The sequence below is a fragment of the Lissotriton helveticus genome, chromosome 8 (genome assembly GCF_964261635.1).
Source record: "Lissotriton helveticus chromosome 8, aLisHel1.1, whole genome shotgun sequence".
Taxonomy (NCBI): Eukaryota; Metazoa; Chordata; class Amphibia; order Caudata; family Salamandridae; genus Lissotriton; species Lissotriton helveticus.
Window position 1 is genome coordinate 1,493,192,893 of NC_136069.1, and position 22,251 is coordinate 1,493,215,143.

Consider the following 22,251-nt stretch of genomic DNA (forward strand, 5'->3'; position numbering starts at 1 on the left):
GCGTAGCAGACGCAGCAAACCAATGCAGACACTAGCTGTCTTAGTTGCCTGGGACTCCATCTGGAGGTTCTTGTCTATTAGGACCCCCAGATTCCGTATCGTGCTGACCGGAATCAGTGGCTCCTCCTCCGGGGTAAGCCTAAACTCCAACAGAGAATACGTAGACGGGGACACATTATTGGACAGGGAGAGAATTGTAAGGATGCCATTAATTACAATAATTGTGATCAGGAAGCAGGTAGGCAGCCATGACCGCGTGAAACCAGAGACGAAGCAGAAAGCGGAGAACATAGACAGGAGTGATTAAATGAATAAAAGGTGACTGAGAGAGCAAGGAGAATAAGCAGTGATGATATCTGAGAATGAGGATACAATACCCAAGCCCAAGTCCTGTTTGTGCTAGATGCTAGCACAGGTATGTGTGTGTGAAGCACAGAAATTTCAAGTCGATGTCCAACGGTGAGAAAAAATTGAATAATCCAAACAAAAGATAAATACATTAAGAGTGCTTCATTGCAACCCTGAAGTCTCCAAAAAGCTAAGATACATACCTAAACTTTGAATATATTACATTGTTCACGTGTTGTGAAGAGTGTATGAGACCAGGGCTCAGTCAGGTCCACTATCCTTTACCGACAGTGTACTGGGACATGGGCCCTAGCCACGCGGATCATTTGATATGCAAGATTTGCATGGCCGAGTATGTACAGTTTTGCCCTAGGACTATTTGACGTCCGTACGTGACATGTTGGTACCAGGTCATACAAACATAGCTATTATACAGTTTTGGAATAGGTTTAACAATGTCTCATTGTGGAATATAGGTGAAAGGTCTGAGCTTTTAAAACCCATTTTCAAAAATGGAGTCTGCCGCAGACCGTGCTTTTGCCAAACCTCATTCTAGTGGTCTTCACTTGGCTTAGACACAAACATAACACAATCTTGGCTTATGCATATTTGAGGCTTGCTTTCGAGATGCCCACACCACAAATAGCTATTTCTGCCCTCTAGACAATTGTACACCGCCAATCTAGCATTCCGCTATACATCACAAAGAGCTTAAAGTTGAACAAGCCCCATAGTGTGGTCAACATGGAGCTCCTCAGAATCGGTGACAGAGCACGAGTACCAGCAAATGGGACCATGTTTCTCTGGTTGTCCAGTAAAATACAGTCATAATGGGGTGCAGATGGCCTGGTGCCACAGCACCTGCTGCGCTAATGATAGCAATGCCCCCGTATTTCCCGTTCCATACCTAGGACATGCAACCCACCTTGCAGCCTACAAAACAAGAGCGGATGCAATTCCAATCTCTTGTTAACATTGCAATTTCAATGTCTTGTAAACATTGACAGCTGAATCCCCTTGGATACCGATGAATTTGGGGGAACAGAATCTGCTTAGCACATTACTTGTACGATGCAGAGGAGAGATCGAAGACAGACATAACATTTGCAGAGTGGGGTGTGCACAAACAGGAAGTGGAGCAGGAAAGATGGATTCTGGGGCAAGGGACAGTGGAAGAGTAGTGGAAGGGAGGAACAAAGAAAAGGAAAAGGGGAAAAGATGGGAAGCTAGGTGGTGAGGTAAAGAGTTGCACTGGCTGAGCGGAATAAGGGGGGACAGCGAATGCACGAACAGTTTGCGGGGGCTCCCCTGTGCCATCACTTTAGAAGACAACCAATAGTCTGGAATAAGATAGGGACAAGGCAATGCACTGGAACAAACACATGTGGTAGCTTTATTTACAGGACAACTAAACGTTGGAATGCATTGCCACGTCACTTAAAAATATGTCCCTCCTCGTCTTCCTTTAGAAAGAACCTCAAAACCTGCCTGTTAGATTTGTAGACCCTTATTTAGGCTGCTATATTCTTCTCTTTCATTATTCTGTTGCTGGACCAGCGCCAAGACGCCCATGGGCAATAGAGCGCTTTATAAAATGTATTTTAATTTTAATTGCATCAAAATGACCCATCGTCAATGAAAGATCTTTCTAAGGCATGTCGGACCTAGAACTACTGAGTTATACTATGCTCAACTCCTCAGGCGAGGACTCGTGAGAAACATTTTTTGTAAATTTCGCTTGCAAGACACAGTTCGGGCAGTAACATTGTGTCCTTCTACACCATGTAATTTTTTTTGTTTGAATATGTTTATTGCATTTTCTGTTTCTTATTTTTGTATCATAGCACAACCATACACGTGTGAAAATCGTATAATTATGCCGTAGTACATTAGACAAGGCCGAGGCCATTACGGATGCCCATATACATAAAGAGATACATTCTGGAAGAGCTACTGGAAAGCAAGCGAGGCAATACGGTATGTCAACATCATAGCTACTGGTATAACAACAAAAGAGAAAAAAAAGGGAAGAAAACATTGATTTGCATGGTTGGCGAAAAAGCAAATGTCGGTCTCCAATACTTCTACAGCATGTAATGTATGGATTTTATGCAACAGACACTCCAGCCTAGCCTACATGATGGCTTGTGGGCCTATTGGCTTTGAAAAATCAGAATTTAGCCCAGACAGGGGTCAAGTCACCTTTGGCAACAACACTTTGTCAGGCTTTAGAGGCACAGGGCATGTTGAGTTTCATGTTCTAGAATTTATCGTCATGTGTCACTCATTTGCCATGAAGCAAGAATACAACCTTTGATTCAAATGAGTTCGCTCAGTCGCCACCATAAGCGGTGCTCTATGATGCATGAATTTGAGCCAGGTCACCCCTGGTATGTGCCACTGATCTTAAAAGCACACCATCCCATCAAACTGCCTTTCTAAAAATCAATTAGCCACAGAGTGAGCGACAACCTTAATGCCTGCTCTCCATGTCCTGCCCATCAGTCACTGAGTAAGTGGACAGCCGGGCAGCAGCCCTCCACAAGCAGAGGGGCCTCTCTCCGAGGCCAGGCAACCGATCATTCACTTTACACCAAGGATAGCAACTGAGGACAGCTGTCGCTCACAAGTGTCTGCGCCCAGCCCACCATCAGCGATACCCCTCCGCACACAGCACCGCTCTCTTAGTGCTAAGAAGTGCTGAGTGAGCGCCCCGGGGACACATGAGACCTCACGGGGCAGGCACCTGTTCCGGCAGGGCATTCCAGCACTGCCTGTTATGACAACTCCAACACATCACCGTGGGCACAACTGCACCGGGGCAGCTCGGTGCAGATGTCGCGCCCTACTCTCAGGCGCGACAAGACGCGGGGAGCACGGAGGGACAGTAAACACCATAAAAATAGAAGCGGAATGTCCACATTAATCATTCTACACAATAGTATGCGACTCCACAGTGTGACTCCTTCCCCGTTCCACAGCAATCCACAGAAAACAGAGCAATCTTCACAAAATGCACCAGGACAGGTCTTCCCAGCCTCAGTCAATCCAAGGGGGCTCAGCTTTACATCACACAAGTGCTGTGCTGCTTTGTGGCACATTCACCCTGCTCAAAGTGCCAGTCTTCAGGAGATAACAAAAGAACCCAGGAACAACGAGAGCAAACGCTCAATTTACAATGACATCATTTACGCTTACATGAGTGCCTGGTTTACGCCTTTTAGACAATTCACAAACCCGTTTGTGCGATACTTGCACACACAAAACATGTCATGTGAGAATGGTGTTTGAGTGAAATGGTGAGGAACCCCCATTTTCACAACCACAAGTGTGGATACTGTGTGTAACATAAACGTTACGCATAGATACGTTTAGGGCTATTGTGCAATTTTCTATTCATTCCAGTAATATTTCTTTCATGTACATTGTTTTTACAATGACATGTAAAAGAGATAAAATGGAATGTATGGTACACTTTTATCACACTGTCTGAACGCCTTGTTCCAAAACAATCTATGTGTACACTATGTTCATACAATATTATTTGGTGGGATTATAAATAGGCGTATGCTTATTTTTCTGTGCACTACCACAATGATTAGGACCATTTACTAGAAGGTGTGTTTATAAAGAGATGAGCCACGTCTTCAGTTTGTGATGGGAACAGAGCTTGTAGTCATTTTTAGGTCATTGGAAGATGGTCACATGACTTTGGAGATGGCCTTCACCCCATCCTACTCCATTGACGTTGGTTCACCAGGCCTAGATGGTGGACAGAAAGAGCAGCCCATGGTAAAGGCCTGGATATACCAGTTCAGAATGGAGCACGCGGAGTGAGACACACAAGATCTCGTCTGACGGTCACCACAGACTCTGCACCAATGAGAATGGCCTCCTCTAGCGGCTACAACAGCTCTACCTACAGGGCCTTTGGTTTTGATCCTGAGGACTGTAGTATCGGAGAGAAGCGAGTGTGTGTTTTCCAACTTTGGGGCAGGTTGACCATACAACATGCCTCCTGGTCATCCACTCTATTCAATGTAAAGGTACCAAATTCCAACGTCTGTGAATTAAACTTCTTTTAACATCTGTGTAACTTGTTTATGTGCAGCCATTTTACGGTGTAGCCTGCAAAAGGGTTCCTAAAGAGGTGAGATCTTTTGTGGCTTTTGTTCCTCTGATTGGAAAGAAGGAGACCTAATATTTCCCCCTTTTCATCTCAGAGGGCATGTCCCTTGGGTTGTGTCACAAAATGCGCATTCTGCCATTTTTGATCGGGAAGCCACGCCTGACCATCTCCAGCTCATAACCACCCCTGCATCCTGTGCTCATAAAATACATTTAGCGCAGATTACCCATAAAATTTCCAGGAACATCGATTAACGATTTTAGGGAGCACCGCAGCTCACACGTCAATGGCACAATTCCCTGTATGAATCCTCTATTCGTCCAACTGCATGACAGATTTTATGCCCCGCCGCTAGCGTCAGCCAAGTAATGTCACCGACGATTCCTCAAAAGGCCTTTTCATATGGACTGCAATCTGGCCATGTGACAAGAATGGCACGGATGAGAGTGTGTAATGACATAGATGCAGCTGTGTTGTAACATCCGTTCTCTCTGCCCACCAGCAGCCTTTGCCACACTAGATAATGCAGGACATTGTGCATGTATCAATGTTGGCAGGTAAAACTTTCTAATCGCACTCACACGTACAGTCGCTTTGGCAGAAAGGGTTCTGCAGGTTAAAGTTATCTCCGCTTTCCTCTTGGGTTTGATTGCTTTCCCTACTATCATTCATTCTCTGTGCATAGGCTCCAAGTATCAACATCAACTTCTGAATCGGTTTGTCGACACCCTCCACACTTATGACAGTGTCGCTGGGGACACCACAATATGGTCCTTCATTGTCTGGCTAAAGCCCTGTGTGAGAATGAAATGACAAGTTCTTGGAGTCTAAGAGAATAGTAATGTGGGAGCGAGCAACTAGCTCCTAACAGAGAATAGTAATGTGGAAGCGAGCAACTAGCTCCTAATAGAGAATAGTCATAACAGAGAATAGTCATGTGGAAGCGAGCAACTAGCTCCTAACAGAGAATAGTAATGTGGAAGCGAGCAACTAGCTCCTAACAGAGAATAGTAATGTGGAAGCGAGCAACTAGCTCCTAACAGAGAATAGTAATGTGGAAGCGAGCAACTAACTCCAAACAGAGAATAGTCATAACAGAGAATAGTAATGTGGAAGCGAGGAACTAGCTCCAAACAGAGAATAGTAATGTGGAAGCCAGCAACTAGCTCCTAACAGAGAATAATTCATGTGGAAGCGAGCAACCAGCTGCTAACAGAGAATAGTAATGTGGAAGCAAGCAACTAGCTCCTAACAGAGAATAGTAAAGTGGAAGCGAGCAACTAGCTCCTAACAGAGAATAGTCATGTGAAAGCGAGCAACTAGCTCCTAACAGAGAATAGTAATGTGGGAGCGAGCAACTAGCTCCTAACAGAGAATAGTCTATGTGGAAGCGAGGAACTAGCTCCTAACAGAGAATAGTCATAACAGAGAATAGTCATGTGGAAGCGAGCAACTAGCTCCTAACAGAGAATAATCATGTGGAAGCGAGCAACTAGCTCCTAACAGAGAATAGTAATGTGGAAGCGAGCAACTAGCTCCTAACAGAGAATAGTCATGCGGAAGCGAGGAACTAGCTCCTAACAGAGAATAGTAATGTGGAAGCGAGCAACTAGCTCCTAACAGAGAATAATCATGTGGAAGCGAGCAACCAGCTGCTAACAGAGAATAGTTATAACAGAGAATAGTCATGTGGAAGCGAGCAACTAGCTCCTAACAGAGAATAATCATGTGGAAGCGAGCAACTAGCTCCTAACAGAGAATAGTCATAACAGAGAATAGTCATGTGGAAGCGAGCAACTAGCTCCTAACAGAGAATAATCATGTGGAAGCGAGCAACTAGCTCCTAACAGAGAATAGTAATGTGGAAGCGAGCAACTAGCTCCTAACAGAGAATAATCATGTGGAAACGAGCAACTAGCTCCTAACAGAGAATAATCATGTGGAAGCGAGCAACTAGCTCCTAACAGAGAATAGTCATGTGGAAGCGAGCAACTACAAAACTTGACGGCACAAACCCTCTCTATAAAGCTGGCAAAGAGGATAGTGCAGAAGGCTGAATGAGGAGAGCATGGACAAAAAAGTGACATGCTACAGGTGGATGGACATTGAGGATCTCTCGTCCTGAAGAAGTCAGGAAAGGATGTTGATGATCGACTGAAAGCACCGGTACCATAGTAATGAACCAGATGACACACAGATGCTGTAAAACAATTTGTTTCATGGTCAGCACCGACCATGATTACTTCACTCCCTACACAATAAACAGCAATGCTTGTGTTCTGTTGCCCTTCCCAGAACATCCTACTCTACTTCTAGCTTTCTGGGACATTATCCGTTACTTTTACAATTCCAGATTTTCAAGTTTATATTCGTGCTACGATAAGCTGTATGCCCCATCATTATTCTATTTTCGAAGTGCCTAGAGCCAAAGCCTGATGACTGTCACTTATTTAGTGCATGGCTTCTGCTACCATGGTCTAGTAGCACTGAACACAAGGGCACACAGGTTTGGATACCAAGAGAAATGGGGCAGTATGACCTGGACATGAAAGAGATGGCGTTGTTTGTCAGGACCAGGAACATGCACCAAGATCGTGTCAACAACCTTGATGGAGCATCTCCAAGAGCCAGGAACACACAACTATGCGTAGCGCAGAGGACACTTATGCAATTCCCAATAGTGCTCTTGATGAACTGGCTTTGCATGCATGTGGGAAGGACAAGGGTTCATGGGGACTTTGACTACGTGTAGATCAAAGTGCTGTGCGTGAGGGTCAGAGACGAGCCCCAATCATAGTGCCGGAAGTTGCTGGTTCATATATAGGAGCATGGAAGACGTCAACCATTTAATAAGTATTTTCACTGTAGATGTTTTGCTAATGAGTAAGGCAGGCTTTAGTCACCAAGACGTTAAAGAGATTCACAGTGAGTAAATGGGCTCGAGAGATTGGAAACAAGCATGTCTTAATGGGCTTTTGGCATTCAAGGCGGTGATAAATATTTTAGATTGTTAATAGCAGAGAGTGTCAAAGTGCAGAAATCAGTACAGAGTATGAGGAGTCTCTGAGGCAGAGTTTGTCAAAGTGGGGTATCTTTTTTTATATTTTTTTTATTGATTATAACACAAGAGCTAAATATACATATCGGGTGTCATTTGGCGGAACATATTACAGCAGTGAACGGGCAAAGGAGTTGAGGTAGTACACTACAATTATAGGCATGTGAGAAATATCAATACCAGCTTAGAGCTGGGGCAAGACAATACAATACAAATAACCATAAGCAAACATTATCAGAACCCGCCCACCAAGGGTACAGGATATGAAGATTGGACATACGACACCCAGATATGAGGAACAAAAGGCTCAGGAGAATATGCCACACCTCTTGTGAAGAAGGGAAAGGGGAAATATAAAGGTCATAGAACAAAATAAAGGGAAAAAAAAAACACAACCCCCCACCCTGCACCCCTGCAGATGGCTACGACCTAACCCCACTAGCAGCGTGCCTGTCGCCCCCTAAACTACACCCCAAGGAAGGGAAAAGATGGAGGAGGAGATGTAGTACAAAACGATACGAGCTCCCGGACTCCCCTCCCCCGCCAAAAGCAGACATCCCCTACCGTGGTATTAAGCGAGTTATAGCAGACTAATAAGCAAACCGATATGGGAGCCAACGACAGAGAAAAGAGCATCCCGCCCAGCCCCCGGCACCACAGAGGCAGCAAATCCCTTTTCGAACATAGCCGTAACACCAAACCCAGACGATCAGAATTCCATCTGGCCCTCACTCCCACAGAAACAACCCAGCAGAGCCAAAAGAAATTCACAGTACCGAATTCAAACAGTCAAATTCAGCCCTGGCCCTTACGATCCATTGCACAAACGGAGTTGGCCTAACGGCTAGGGCGCTCGACCTCAGACCTGGGGATCTGGGTTCGAGTCTCGGTAACGACGCCAAAACCTCCTGTGATTCTGGGCAAATCACTTAATCTCCCCGTGCCTAAAATGAAAGTAACTGGAAACGTAAAATGTAACGTAACTGGAAAAATATGTAAAGCGCTCTGATACCTGATTCGGTTCGGGTCTAGTTCGCGCTATATAAAACTCTGCAAAAAAAAAAAAAAAAAAAACCCATCCAGCAGGACCAATATAATAGCAAAAGAGTCAAAGCCTTGTTGAAAAAGGAGATCGATATAGCCTGAAAGGGTCAAAAAGGTGAAGTCTTGAAGTCTATCAGATACACAAAAGTCAATCTAAAAAATATTTATGGAGGTCTCCAGAAAGGAAGGAAGAAATGAGTCCTGTGCGGGCGATAACTTTGCTGATCTTGCTAGTTGTTCAGGGGCTCCGGTAACGTATCGCTGAAGCTGCGCGGATACAATTGGCACCAGTTCCTGATTATCTTCGGGGTCCTCCTCTCGAGGTAGATCAAGCTTCGCGGGGGTCACCGTATGTTGCAGGTCTGACACAAGGCTGGAGTCCGGTCTCAAACAAACAGTCTCGATGCTTGCAATCAAATTGTGGAGAGCAGCCTCCATTTGCAAGCGAAGAGCCCCGATGGCGGCCATTACGGTCCCCAGGGTCGGTCCGCACATCGTCCGATCCATCTCCGCGTGAACGATAACAAAGCAGATCTTCGAACCCCGGAGGCCGGCTACTCCGGGGAAACCAACAGGCGTGGAATGGACGGAGACGACTGGCGACTCTCAAGCTTGGCACTCTTTACACCGCTGCCGAGAGCGGGGGCCCCACCCGCGGACCCCGAGGGCTGCAACAGGGTCCCGGGACCTGGCCCCCCACCCACAGCGGCAGCCACGTCTCGTCGCCGCTCGTCTAGTATTCGCCTGGACCAAAGACCACCACCAGGATCGAGAATATGTTCCACTCCGATGAGACCGGACTCCGCCGGGTACCCGCGGCCGATGTTGTTCAACTGAGACCCGGCTGGGTCAGTACTCGAGGCCCCGGCTCACACACTGGAGTAGGCCCGAAAATAAAAGACGGCGTAACTTCGTCTGTAAAAGCGATAAAGACTCCGGGATTGCCCCCCTGAGCTCAGCAACGATTCAGACACACGGGAGTCTGGCGGGAGGTCAGGATGAAGTTCAGGATAAGTCCGCCAGCGACGGAGGTCGACGGAGCCGGGAGCTTATGCGGCCACATTGGTTGCCTGCGTAGCTCCTCCTAAAAAAGTGGGGTATCTTAATTCAGAGTTGGGTCTTGTAGGGAAGGCATATATCAACATAAGTCAAGAAACATGGAACCTATTGTGCACAATACATAGTGCTTAAAGGAAGTCCAGCTGGCAACCAGCGTCACTGTGGGAATGCAGAGCTATGGTAAATGGTATCCCATGAAAGGCGATAAAGTAATCCTGCTGCAAGGTTTGAAATAGTCTGTACTGTTCACAAGGGGCATTTGGACTAAGACTAGTGAAATACAAATGGCAGGGTACCAGTGCACCTGGTTCAGACATCTAAGGGAGAGGAAGGAGAGACTGAACAGTCTAAAGAGATGAAAGGATGATCTGACTACAGAATCGGCCAGTGGTACAAAGGCAAGGCCACCCTCCAAGGTGAAGCAAAGAATCCTTAGAGATAATTAAGATGAGAAACATGGTGTAAAGAGAACATATTGTAAATTAATAACACCAAGATCCAGGTCTTGCTGGTGTGTAGCTTAAGAGGATTCTTTGGCAGTCATTCATATAGGGGAAGGAAGGATTCATACACCAGATTACTGTTATTAAGTGAAAATATTGGCTTAAACTGTGTCAATTCTCTGTGTGTGAAGGCCCAAGTCACCCAAGGTTTAGAAACAGATGTTCTCTGTCTATTGGGTGATTAAAAAGACTGAACAATTTCCTACCACATACAAAAACTCTCTGAAGACAGGTCAGGATACGATCTTGCAGACGCAGATTAACAGAACTAGATTTCGTCACTGAGATTTTAATGTGTTCCTCCCTCCTGAAGGCTGCTTCGAAGGAGTTTCAAAGCTTTGCTCCTTCGTTGTGTTCAATACAGTAGGTTCTGCAAGGTAGGGGTCAAGTTTAAAGACTCGTGTTGACATCCAAGTACCTTATTTCGTGTGTCGCTTTTTAAATAACAGTCATGTCTGCTTTTACCATGGTTTATACCTTTTCTAATGATGTACGATAAACCATTACGTGTGGTGGAATGGTGTCCTTTACACTCTGCAAACGCGCCTGATGGCGCACTGCACTTTGGGGGATAAAGTCCCTTTGGCTCTTGAGGGCCTAAGAGTCGTCAATATTTCCATTGTCCCAATGAATGGACAAAAAGGCCTTAAATACAAGGTCTACTTTCTACTGGGACTTTGCTGTCCTAGTCATTTATTAGTTTAGCTGTTCTATTGCATCAAACCTATATTTGTGAGAGAAAAAAACACAATTTACTCAATAATTATTGGAAAAAAGGCTCACATCATGTGATTTTATTCTATTCAAATAAAGTTCAGATTTTGATACCACATGGATATATTGAAATCAATAAAGACACTAGATTGCTTGAGGTTTTCATAGATCAATTATGATATCCTGCATCAGTGCCCATTTTTATGTCTTGCCTGACAGTCCAGCTGTCCGTGAGATCCATAGTTACTAATTCTTTAGAATACACATAGAGTAGGAATTGGCTCTGCCCAGAGAAGAACTTCTCTCTCACTTCATGTTATTGGCCTTTTGGTGTATCATTCTACCGTCTATGAAGTGCTTGCATTGTATTGAATGTGGACTGTTTTGAATCACAAAAGTACAATGAACGGTCACACGTTAAATTCTTCATGTCATAAATGTATTGTAAACAAAAAACAATCTTTTAGTTTTATTTTCCACTGCACCAATTGTTTTTGGTATGGCGGGGAAATGCAAACCAGACTTATTTGTTATGCCAAGGTTTGTCATACTTGGAGTTGAGGTTATAATCACCCGTTGGTCGCGACAAACACAACATTTCTGGCCTCTGGAGAGCTCTGAAGCACAACAAATAAATTCACAGTTGAGAACCAGTGTAGGAAACTATTTCACAAACATTTGGTGCATTTTCAGTAAGAGTATGTGACAAAATAAAAAGGATAGGCTTCCAGGTTTTAGGCGGGAAAATGCCTTTCATGCTAGCAGCAAATGCCTACCAACAGGCTGCCTGGCCTTTTTCACTTTGAATTCAAAACAGAGTAGTTGCGTTTTCTTAACCAAGGAAAACAAACAATTCAGGCCCAATAATGACTCACTTTTCGTGGAGGAGCTGTTAATGGGTCATTGGTGTCCAATGTAGGGCCAGGAGTGGAGAGTTAATGCCAAATTGAACCTATGATGGACTACCCGTCTAAAGGTCCTACAAAATGGCAGCAAATGTTTACAAGATCACAGCCTTCTTAACTACATGCTCACTTTTGGCGCTCTGCATTACACAAGGCAAGAACTGACATGCATGGTCCCGAAGGGGCTAGAATCAGTTAAATATGGGCTAAATGCAGCCTGTGTTGAAGTAAACATTAGCAACACTAAAGCCCTTGTTGTAGACATCAGGTTCTGAAATACTCAGTTTATAAGTGCTGAGGGACGAGAAGAGAGCAAGCTCCAGAAGTATTTAGTGATTACATGCAGAATCTGAAGTGAAGGATGCATTGGAAGAACAAAACTGGAAGATCACAGCCAACATGGAACACATGTTCAGGATTCTCACTCTGCCCTTTCCCCAAAGCCATAATGAAACCACATCAATGTTCTGTAGAACTGATTTTTTTTTTCATTCATTTTATTTTAACATTCACGCCTAGGGTTGTTCTCTTCGTACATGTAAATGTTTTAATGAATGGGTCAATTCCCACCCAATTGGACGTTGAAATGATCTGTAATATCTTCAGAAGTTTTTTTGTATATTAAATGTCTTGAATGATTCAAAACAAACAAATGTTTCCATTTAATAACTATGTAATAAAGCAAACTTTCTATTAGTGTTTAATGGGAAACATTTCTGGTCTTCAAAGGTCTACATAGAATCCGATACAATAGGAATACAGTAGTTACCTGCTTTTTCTTTCAAGCAGGATAGCCACGTAGGAAGCAGGCAGTGCAGCCCAAAAACCAGGCGTCCAAGAGTAGAATTGCCCAAGTATTCTCCTGAAATAAGAAGAAACATTCAACTTATTGCATATAATGGCATGGGTAAATATCATCACGCTATAGGGGAGGAGATGGTAGGAATAAAGATGAAGAGCTTCAACTCAAAGACACTAGGCATGAAGTGAGAAACTGGAGAAGTTGTTACAAACCTCAAAGGTCCCAAAAAAGCTGTAACGCTCCTATAGAGTAAACAGAGAGGTTTGAGTGGTTCCCAAACTTTTGAGACCCACGGCTCCCTTGACCTATTGTCCGTTGGTCACGGCCCCCCATTGTTACTTTTTTTTGGGGCGAGTGTAAGCCAACCCTCGGGAGTACTTCCACTTTCCCCCCCTGAAAATATTTGGTATGCAAATGATGAAGATATTATATTAATAGAAGTAATCCTATCCTATCCACTACAAAGCCCCATGCAGTGTCAATGACTGATTGGGACAGAGGGATCTCGGAGAAGTGAACTGTTACAGCATTGTGATGTAGTGCTCCTTAAAGAGGAGTGTCTTGAAAGTCTGGGCGAATATCCACAAGAATTTAATCTAAAATCAAAGTGTGATATAATCAGATTCTTTTGCAAATCACTCCAATTACCCTTGGATCAGGTTTGTGCTTACAATAAAATAAAATTTAAAAAAAGCAAAACGAAAGTTATTTTGAAGTGAATAGGGGCAGAAGCTCGAATTTCAAGTGCAGAGTGTGAAAACCAGCACAATAGCCCCTGGCGTGTGTTTAAAGCCTCCATGGTATTTTGGTGGGTCTAAAGCACATACAGCAATGTACACATTTCACCATCCAGCAATGTGCACATTTGAGCACTAAATTAACAAACTGTTCATAATTTCAGTGCTGAACTACAACATAAAATACTGTGCACAACTCCTCAATAAAGTATAGGCACTTAATAGGTCCTGTAGTTGTAAGGTGGTAAGAAGCGGTTTGAGTGCACTGCAGCTTGCTTAAAATTTGCGATTTTCAGTTATGGGCACATAAGCAGCTACTGTAAACAAAACAAAAGGGAGAAAAAAAGTCATTTTAATACATACAGCAGTGATTTAAAGCTGCTGCCACAGTACACCTGTTTGTGTTGCACAAGGTTGTCTAGAGAACAACTATTGCTGCAAACCAAAAACAAGCGCATTGTCTCAGCAGTTTGCATTTTAGTGACCTACAATGGCAAACAGTGCTCACTTTGCCACTGGATTCAAGCTAGTCAGGCTGATGAGGGGTGTTACACCGAAACCGGTCCCAGGATGCTTGTTTACAGTCCAGGGAAGACCTGGGTTGGCACTTCGGGCTGGACTATTCCCATGAGGCACAGTGTCAAGACTGATTTGCATATAGCTGGGTCTGAATTGGGGTGGCGAAGTGAGCTAAATAAAAATGATGGATTCGACCCAGATCTGTGACTGGGGGTGAGTGTCTGAAAAGTATCAGAGCTCCGTCCATCATCTCAATGGGTTTGCAAAAGTGCAGTTGCGATTCCAAAACCCCTGCAGCACTATGGCTCCATTCGTCTCAGTCTTGCTGCACAAGCAACACTTTTAGTCTGGAACCATAGGTAGGGTCACAGGGGCAGAAAAGCAGTGACAAACACTACACAATGAACAGACCAACGCTGGTATCGGAGGTGTGTGAACCAAAGTGCACGTAGAGCATTAGAAGAGCATTTCTCAACTCCATCCTCTTCTTACCCCCAATCTCCCTTCCCAATTCACTGGAATAAGTTTGACTCAAGTTTAAAGCCTAGTTACTTACTTGTAAAGAAGGCTCTGAGCTGCCCCTGTGTGTTATTTGTAAACTGTCGTGAAGGGGGGTCTCATTTTGTGGTATTATGAAAGAAAAAGTGTTTTAACACTTGCACACAAAGTATACAAATAGTCTAGTCATGCGGTAGTTCCCAAACCGTATGCCTGGTGTTCGCAACGCCCCTGGCTAGTTTTGACGTCGCACAGACTGGGAACCGCTGGATTAGAGGATGACCGCAGACCAACAGGCCTTTGCTCTAGGTGTTTTCACAAAATACAAGGAACCCAATCTCACTTGGAACCTACTGTCTTTAAGATTCTATTGTCTATCCTATTACACGCCAAGAAGCAAGTAAAGCAGAATCAATGGGCGTGTAATGGTGTTGGCTAATAAAATGAATTGCTGTTAAGAGTTTTTGTAAGTCCTTCTAACAGCTAACTCAACCTTGTACTGCAACCTCCAAACCATAATATATATCCAACATAATCCTGTCATTTTCTCACCTTCGTAAAATCCCGTAAAATCCCGACCTGATCCACGCTGTGCCATTCTCTCAGAACATGCAAACTGTTATTTACAAATCGGATCCTCTACCTTTCAGACCACCAACTTTCTGGACTACTAAGAATCGTATTGTACTGTCTCACCGTCAACCATCCTGCGAAAATCCTGTTTTTCACAGCCACGACCCAAGTCTTCGTTACTGCCTCTGAGAATGGAATTTCTTTAGCAGGTATCACATTTTAGTAAGTAACAAAAAGGAATCTACAGATTTGAACACCTTTCATTTAAAGGCTAAATTCTACTTGTTGTTACCCAACAGTTATACCTACGTAACGTTAAAAATTGTATCTCTTTTGAGGGAAAAATGACCTTGTTGTTTGAGTTTCTTCATGTGGAGTTGTATAAACCACTTCTCATTTCAGTTTCAATAGCAATTAGCGCTTCATTGGATTCCTGACAGTTGAGAAACTGAGTATACCCCTAACAAGTATTTCAGTGTGCAGCCATTTTGCCGCCGCCAGACTTTGCAAGATTGCTCGTTGTCCCAGACTGACGACCACCAGCAGCAGGCTTGTTTAACTATTATTGGCGCATTGCCTGTATTAGATTGTAGAAGATTCTTCACCAAGCAGTGTCATGCTCTGAGAGGATATTATGCTTGAGGGCTGCAACAGAGCTTTCAATAACAATATTAATGGCGCTCTACTTATTAAGCATTATCGCCCACAGTCGAGAGCTCTAACTGTTGTTTAAGGCTCAAACGCAAGATATAGACGATGCCAAGCCATAATGACCATGTGCTAGAAGGAACAATGAAATAACAGCTAACCAGGATTTCACCCTAATTTTCTATTTGCTACACTTATAAATTGCTCTCCTGTTGTTTTCGTATTCTTGTTATGTGCTATCCTATATGTGATGCATTGGTGGAGAACTGTTGCCTTTCTTTTAATGAATGACTTTAGGAGAGACAGGAAAGAATGTTCTCTCTACTGGAAGATACAAGGTGTGGTGGGTGCTGGGTTACATTGAGTTTTAGGCATTGCTGTAAGTGGCCAACCCAGTGATTTTATAGCTTATCAGCTGTAAAGACCTTTATCGACAAGTACTGGTAAAGTCAATAGGTCTTGCCTTTGGTACCTACTGGCTTTGTCAATGATCTTAACCAAAGCTGGTCAACAGCTCCGAAGCTGTGCAGCATGGCTAAAGCGAAACACAAAATAAAAACACTAGGACGCTGCAGTCTTACCTACCAAATGATGCAGGCACTTTTATTTCTTTTTATTTACTAATTTGCGTTGAATCGGTAAGTTAAAAAGCAACACGGAGGACGATGGTGGGGAAGCAAGACCGAAGACGCGGATGGGGAAGCAACACTGAGGATGGGGAGGACTGAAGCAACATGGTGAGTGAGGGAGGGGTGAAAGCAACACTAAAGGGTGGGCAGGAGCTACTGCAATATGGAGGGCAGAGGAAGAGGTACATGAAAGGGGCGAGAGAGAGTAATGTGGAGCAGGGGATTGGGTGAGAAACCAAAAGGGGAGAAGCACACATGGGCGAGTGCAACACAGAGGGGACTCGGAATGCACCCGGTTGAGAGAGAGCAACACTGAGTGCGGCGGAGGGGAAAGAGAAGTATATGATGGATATGAAGGAGACAGCTAGAAAACACATGCACTGTTGTCATGGAGTGCTTAACCAAAAAGAAAATAAGGAAAACAGTAATGCCTGTAAAGTAAGCAGTGGAAGGGCACAAGTAATAAGGTCATATTCCAGGGGAGTGACAAATACAAGAAGAGGAAGGAAAACACTGATAAGCTAATGAATACAAAGCAAGGAAATGGGAGTGACTATAAAGTCAACCAATGGTTGGCAATGCGTGGCCTCAAATCACACTCTAAGCTGACAATAGGTCTTTTCACAAACAGCTTACGCTGGCTGGAAGGCAAGTCCCAAACAAGGACTATTTTATTCTGGGAAAAAAACAAGGTTTGTATTTGTTTCCTATATAATTAGTTCCCTTAACAGGAGAAAGGGTTCGAGAATATTATAACCAGGGCTTTATTTGTCCCAGTAATGGGCAGCAAGACATATTTTTCATTATTGATCTTTCATCTGGAGCAACAGAGACAAAGGCAGAAAACAGAGGGAGGAGGAAAGAAAAGGTAGCAAAACAATGATAAAAGGAGAGAGCAGATATGAAAAAGTATCTGTAAGCATGAGATAAAGAGGGGAGGAAGGAATCCTAGAATGATAAAAGGAAGCCCTGGTCTTTGGAAAGCCTAGCATGGAGTAGTGCTGGGGACAGCTTCCATAAAAAAAAACTTTGGGCGCCTGTACCTATTATTTTTAACAAATTAAGAAATTAACTTATACCAAAAAAGTATGCCTCCCAGCTCTGTCTCCTGCATACAGGTAAAAATATGTTATAAATTTGGGAATAACTAATCAAATAATGACTTGAGACAACTGAGGAAGGAGTTGCATGAAATGTACGTGAAATTCAGCATTCCATTAAAATTAAACTTGCAATGGTTAAGTTCAGCAGGCACAAAAGCTGTCTTACAGCCTCAACAGCAGGTTCTGTAATAGTTTTACTGGACATACTGTACATTCTTACGGCTGCGGGCGAGAAATAGTATTATAAATATAAGATTACTGCTTGGATGTGTGCGTATGCAGAGTTTTATAAGTACAGATTAAGCATTCTTAACCGATTAAGTTTAAAATCAGCTAATCTGTTCTGGAAACATTGAACACTCTTGTTTTCTCCAGTCGGTATTTCAAGGAATGTAAAAACACACTGGAAAAATGACCAGGTCTTGCTTTATTGAACATGCTATTATGCAGTACTTAATTTGTAAAAGAATAAGTGCCGGGGTTCTTGTCGGGAGGCCACTGCAGCTTGCACCACACATTGTCCCTACCAGCTGCTAGTGACAGTACAAACACAGCTACTAACCATCACACTTACAAGTGTGACAATTCATATTATTCCTGGCCCCCAAAGCTATAAAAAATGGCTTGGGTGGCAGTTATTAGTAATTGTTAATGTGTATTCGTTTAATAAACAATTGTTGTTGTGCTCATCCTGAGTTAGGCAGACAGCGCCACCATGTGGCAGACTGTCACAAGAGAAGGTGCTGACATTTAAGTGTCGGTGCCGAGCACCGGAAACTACAGCCTTAAATTAAGCACTGCATTGCAGAGTCTATTAGCCTGACTTTTTGTTAGAGAATATTTTCAGTAATTGAGGATGCCTTTTGTGTGCTGCGCCCAGGTGGACTAGCAAAGGAATACCTTAATATTGAAGCAACTTCTTGGGCTACAACAAATCAAAAGCTGGGAGTAGGCCACCTTTACTGAACAGACTCAGTGGCGTAACAAAGGCCCCCCGCAGCCCTCGCAATGTGGGGGGCCCGAGCTCCGGAAGGGGGCCTCAGCACAGTAGCCTGGCCTGAGCACTCCTGTACTTTGCAGGGGGGTCCCCTCAAATGTCGTTACGCCACTTAAGAGACTGCATCCTCGGAGGTAAGTTGTACTATTAAAGAAGAGTGTTTGAAGTTTGCATTCTAAGTGGGGAACTTAAAAGGGATAAACTACAAAATAGTGCATAATAGATACTTTTGACAATGGGCCAGTAATTTCAGAGAATCTGAAACAAAGCCTATTTCTATGGGAGTCTTTAATTTGTGAACAAAAGAGCTATAAATCCAACAACATGCTATGGTGACAGCAAAGTTAAACGAATCAACATGCAAGGATTTTTAATTTAGAGCCTTAACTAGCCCTAAAGACAAATATGATGCACTTCATAAACAAAAAGTCTATAAACAAGCAACTAAAAACGTCATCTGTCAGTAAAGTAAAGGCATCAAAGAACACACACACTGACTGAATCACTAGACGCACGTCACATCAAGTCTAACAAAAGGACTACTTTAGTCCATCACCAAAACCCAATGGGAACACAAGCCAGACAATACAACTATCCGCGAAATGCCATGGCCTCAAAAAAGAGACCGTTCAAGCAATGGCAAACTATGAAAAAAAATAATCAATGAAAGCCAGTAGCTTAAGTGTGCTGACCCAAAGCTCACTCTTTCTGTACTACTTATTATTGTACTTTTTTAAAGTACTGGTAAAATGGGGTATCTAAAACAGCTGAAGCTCTTGGTAGCAAGACCTTAAAAGGTTCTGATGTATTTTATACCTACAAATTGGACAGCGTGGCAGATTATTAAGATCAATCAATATGCTGATGGCCCAATTTATTAAAAAAAAGGAAATCTGTGTATTTAATTCTATGTGAAGAGTACATTTTTGGAATGCTCCGAAAATTCGATAATCGCAACTCCTCAAAAAATGATCACATGCGGAACATTGGCTACATGTTTAAATATTGCACGTTTACATTTACGTATATATAAATATATATTTGGAAATAGTGAATTTGCATTTTAGAACATTTTCTTTTCCTCCAAGGGCAAATAAAACGTTTCCTAAACAACCACTAATTCTGGGGCAGCTCCCTTCTTATTTGCACCCTTCATAGATATTTACTCCTGGTCTTCACAGGAGTAGATCATTGACTAGTATCCTGGGAGGGAATGTCCCTCACAGAAGTGTGTGAGTTGTTCAAGTCCGCCCCACCATAAAATGCTCGTTTTCTGCCCCACTGAAAAGGTTTACTAAAATGTAAAATGTCCAGATTGTCTTTGCGAGTAAATCTATTTGAGTGTGTAAAACTAAGTTTTGTCAGTACCAAATGTCAAATTACACTCAAATCAAGGGACTTGCACAAACGTCTTTGTGATTGAAGTTCTTGGTTTTCAAACGATTTGCCTCGGCTTTGCAGCACCGACATTGCAACAGCTGGTTCTACATAAAGAAAACAGTAGCAATGAGAGCTACCCCATCTCAGGCCAGAAAACATTGATTTCAGGTCTGTTGGGTCAACGTCAGCAACTGAAGCTAATCAGGACTACAGCTCCCACAATGCATGTGGAAGTTAAACCAAGACCAGGTCTTCTGTGGCAACATTAAACCTAATGTCGTCTACCTTACTATATGCTAGTCATTAATATGGAATCTATGTACTACTGCATTTCAGCCATCATTTTTAAGAACTCTGCGATGGCCGGCAAGTGCTTCTGGGAACTGTGCAGATGTTTGAAAATAAATTAACTAAACTTACTAGAGCAAGCGCCACCAATCGGTGATCTCAAACTGGTTAAAAGTAATGTATTATAAAGACTTCAAGATCAGGTACATTTCATTGCACCTAGGCTTACAAGTTTTCTCTGTCAGCTCATTGGACAGTAACAACATACAAGCAGGTTTATTCGGTATAGAAGGTAAGAATGTGGAGCACAGCTCTGTAACAGCCCGAAAACAATCTATCTAGGTACTATTACCATCAAGCACTGAAACAGAAAGCACTCTCTGTGTTGAGCTCGCTGCAGAGAATACAATAGGATATGTTTTGAGTGAACGCTCGAGCAGCCATGTCCCCTTTTAAACCTTGAAGGCTCGACATGCTGAACGCACTGGAATGCTTTAATTAAAAAACAAGAAGTACTTAACATATAAAATATAGTACATGATAATCTTCTTAAGTGGGTAATGCTGCGCAACAATGCCACATGCTGAGATGGTTAGAAATTCCTCAAGACTAATTCTCTGGAAACTTTCAAGAAAGACACCCTTTGTGGTCATGCTGCTGCAGGAGGAAACACAAGCTGGTCCCTGCCCAGGCGTGGAGCTCTTCGGGGGATTGTGTGCACCAAGACACCAGCAAGAAGGGAATCAGTGAGGGGTATCGGTAGTAAGGATCTTCATGAGTATGGTTAGAGCGGCAGACCCGCATGCAGAGGTCTGGTCCGGACCAGGGTTCAATTCCCACCTCGGCGGGTCTTGGGCTCAATTTCCCAGACCTGATAATTCTCGCCTCGGTGCCTATTTTGAGCATGGGTCCCACTCTGCAACTCTGGGCAATAGCTTGCTTAATCTCCACAACAGCCCCAACAGCGCTAGGATGCCTGGCTTCACCTTTGGGGTGCCCAGGAGTGGGCACTTCACAGGGAAAGGCCAGGAAGGGTTCCACAGCGGTATGTGTACAACGCCTTTACATTTTTTTTTTTTATGTTAGAAGACGGTGAAGAATCTTGGGAAACCTCACAACAGGCGGGTGTGTTCTTTTAGTCACCACAAATCAGCAGCAGAAAATGAACAACTTTAGGACCGGCTCAGCCGTCCTGGACACCAAAGCCTGCTCTGCAAAGAAAACTGCAGTGAAAGGGAGCAACCATTGTGGTCCTAGGGACCGCAGATTGACCAATACCTGTAAGAAAATTAGCTATCTCAATGGCACAGGGTGCTTGGCGCTCTTCCATGACCAAAGAAATAGCTGAATTGACTCCCCACTTACTGGCGTAGGTCTAAGGGCTAGATGTTCAAACCTGGGTTGCAACCAAAAAACACAACATGAAGCTATGTCCAAAGGTCCACAATAGTGTGAATAGCAAACATCACACAGCACCCAGAAAAATAGCAGGTTGGTAACTTTGCAAGATTTTCAAAGTTCAAATACAAAATAACAAATTATACAGGAGATGTACTAAAGAGCTGCAGTTCTAAAATGGTGGCAAAAACAGCATTTGGTAAACACAAATTACCATCAAATGGAAGCAGGTGGTAACCAAGTATAAACATGTACTGTCGAGAGTCAGTAGGTCTGGCACTGGCTGCAGTCTTTTGGCCTTTTCAATGCACATTTTGTTTTGTCATGGTTTTTGTAAAGCTTTATTGTTGGGTAAGCTGCCAAAGCAACAATCTAAAAAACAATGAATTAAAAATAATTACAAATATGTTTTGGTCTCAAAAAGCACACATTGCCATTGAGGTCCATGGTCTTGAAATAACTACTTGATGTGTGGCTGTGCTCCATTCGAAAGAGCAGAATGCCACTGCTCACAGTGAAGTTAACCAATGGCTAAAGTGGGCTAAGCCACTGCCAGTGCTGTATGCTGTTGTGGGTGGAATTAAAATGCGAATGCCACAATAACACGAATGGATGAAGATGGCTGACTGAAAGCCTATAAGTATGTAAGTTACACATATAATCTTTTGGGAAAAAATCCACTTGGCAAACATCTGACCTAAATAGGCACTGTCAAAGCCAATAGGTCTGGCGTTGTCCGCCAGCCTTTTGATAATTCTTGTTTTGCTTTCTCATGATTTATGCAAAACTTTATTGTTCGGTAAGCTGCCGTGCATTGAAGCAGAATAAACATCCACATAGAGTTTTAAACCAACTTCAAAAGTTGCAGGACACCAAGCTACATTGAGACAGAATTGCACCTTTTCCCCAAGCTATTGAC

At 43.3% G+C, this 22,251-nt stretch overlaps 1 protein-coding gene across 2 annotated transcripts in view; it reads right to left on the reverse strand.

Annotated features, from left to right (window-relative positions):
- The window catches only part of TMEM135 (transmembrane protein 135), a 1,123,835-nt gene that overhangs the window by 932,853 nt on the left and 168,731 nt on the right, over positions 1–22,251 (reverse strand). For both annotated transcript variants that reach the window (XM_078658433.1, XM_078658434.1), the window contains exon 3: positions 12,530–12,622. In XM_078658433.1, the coding sequence (XP_078514559.1) occupies positions 12,530–12,622 (93 nt within the window). The remainder of the gene's footprint in view (positions 1–12,529; positions 12,623–22,251) is intronic.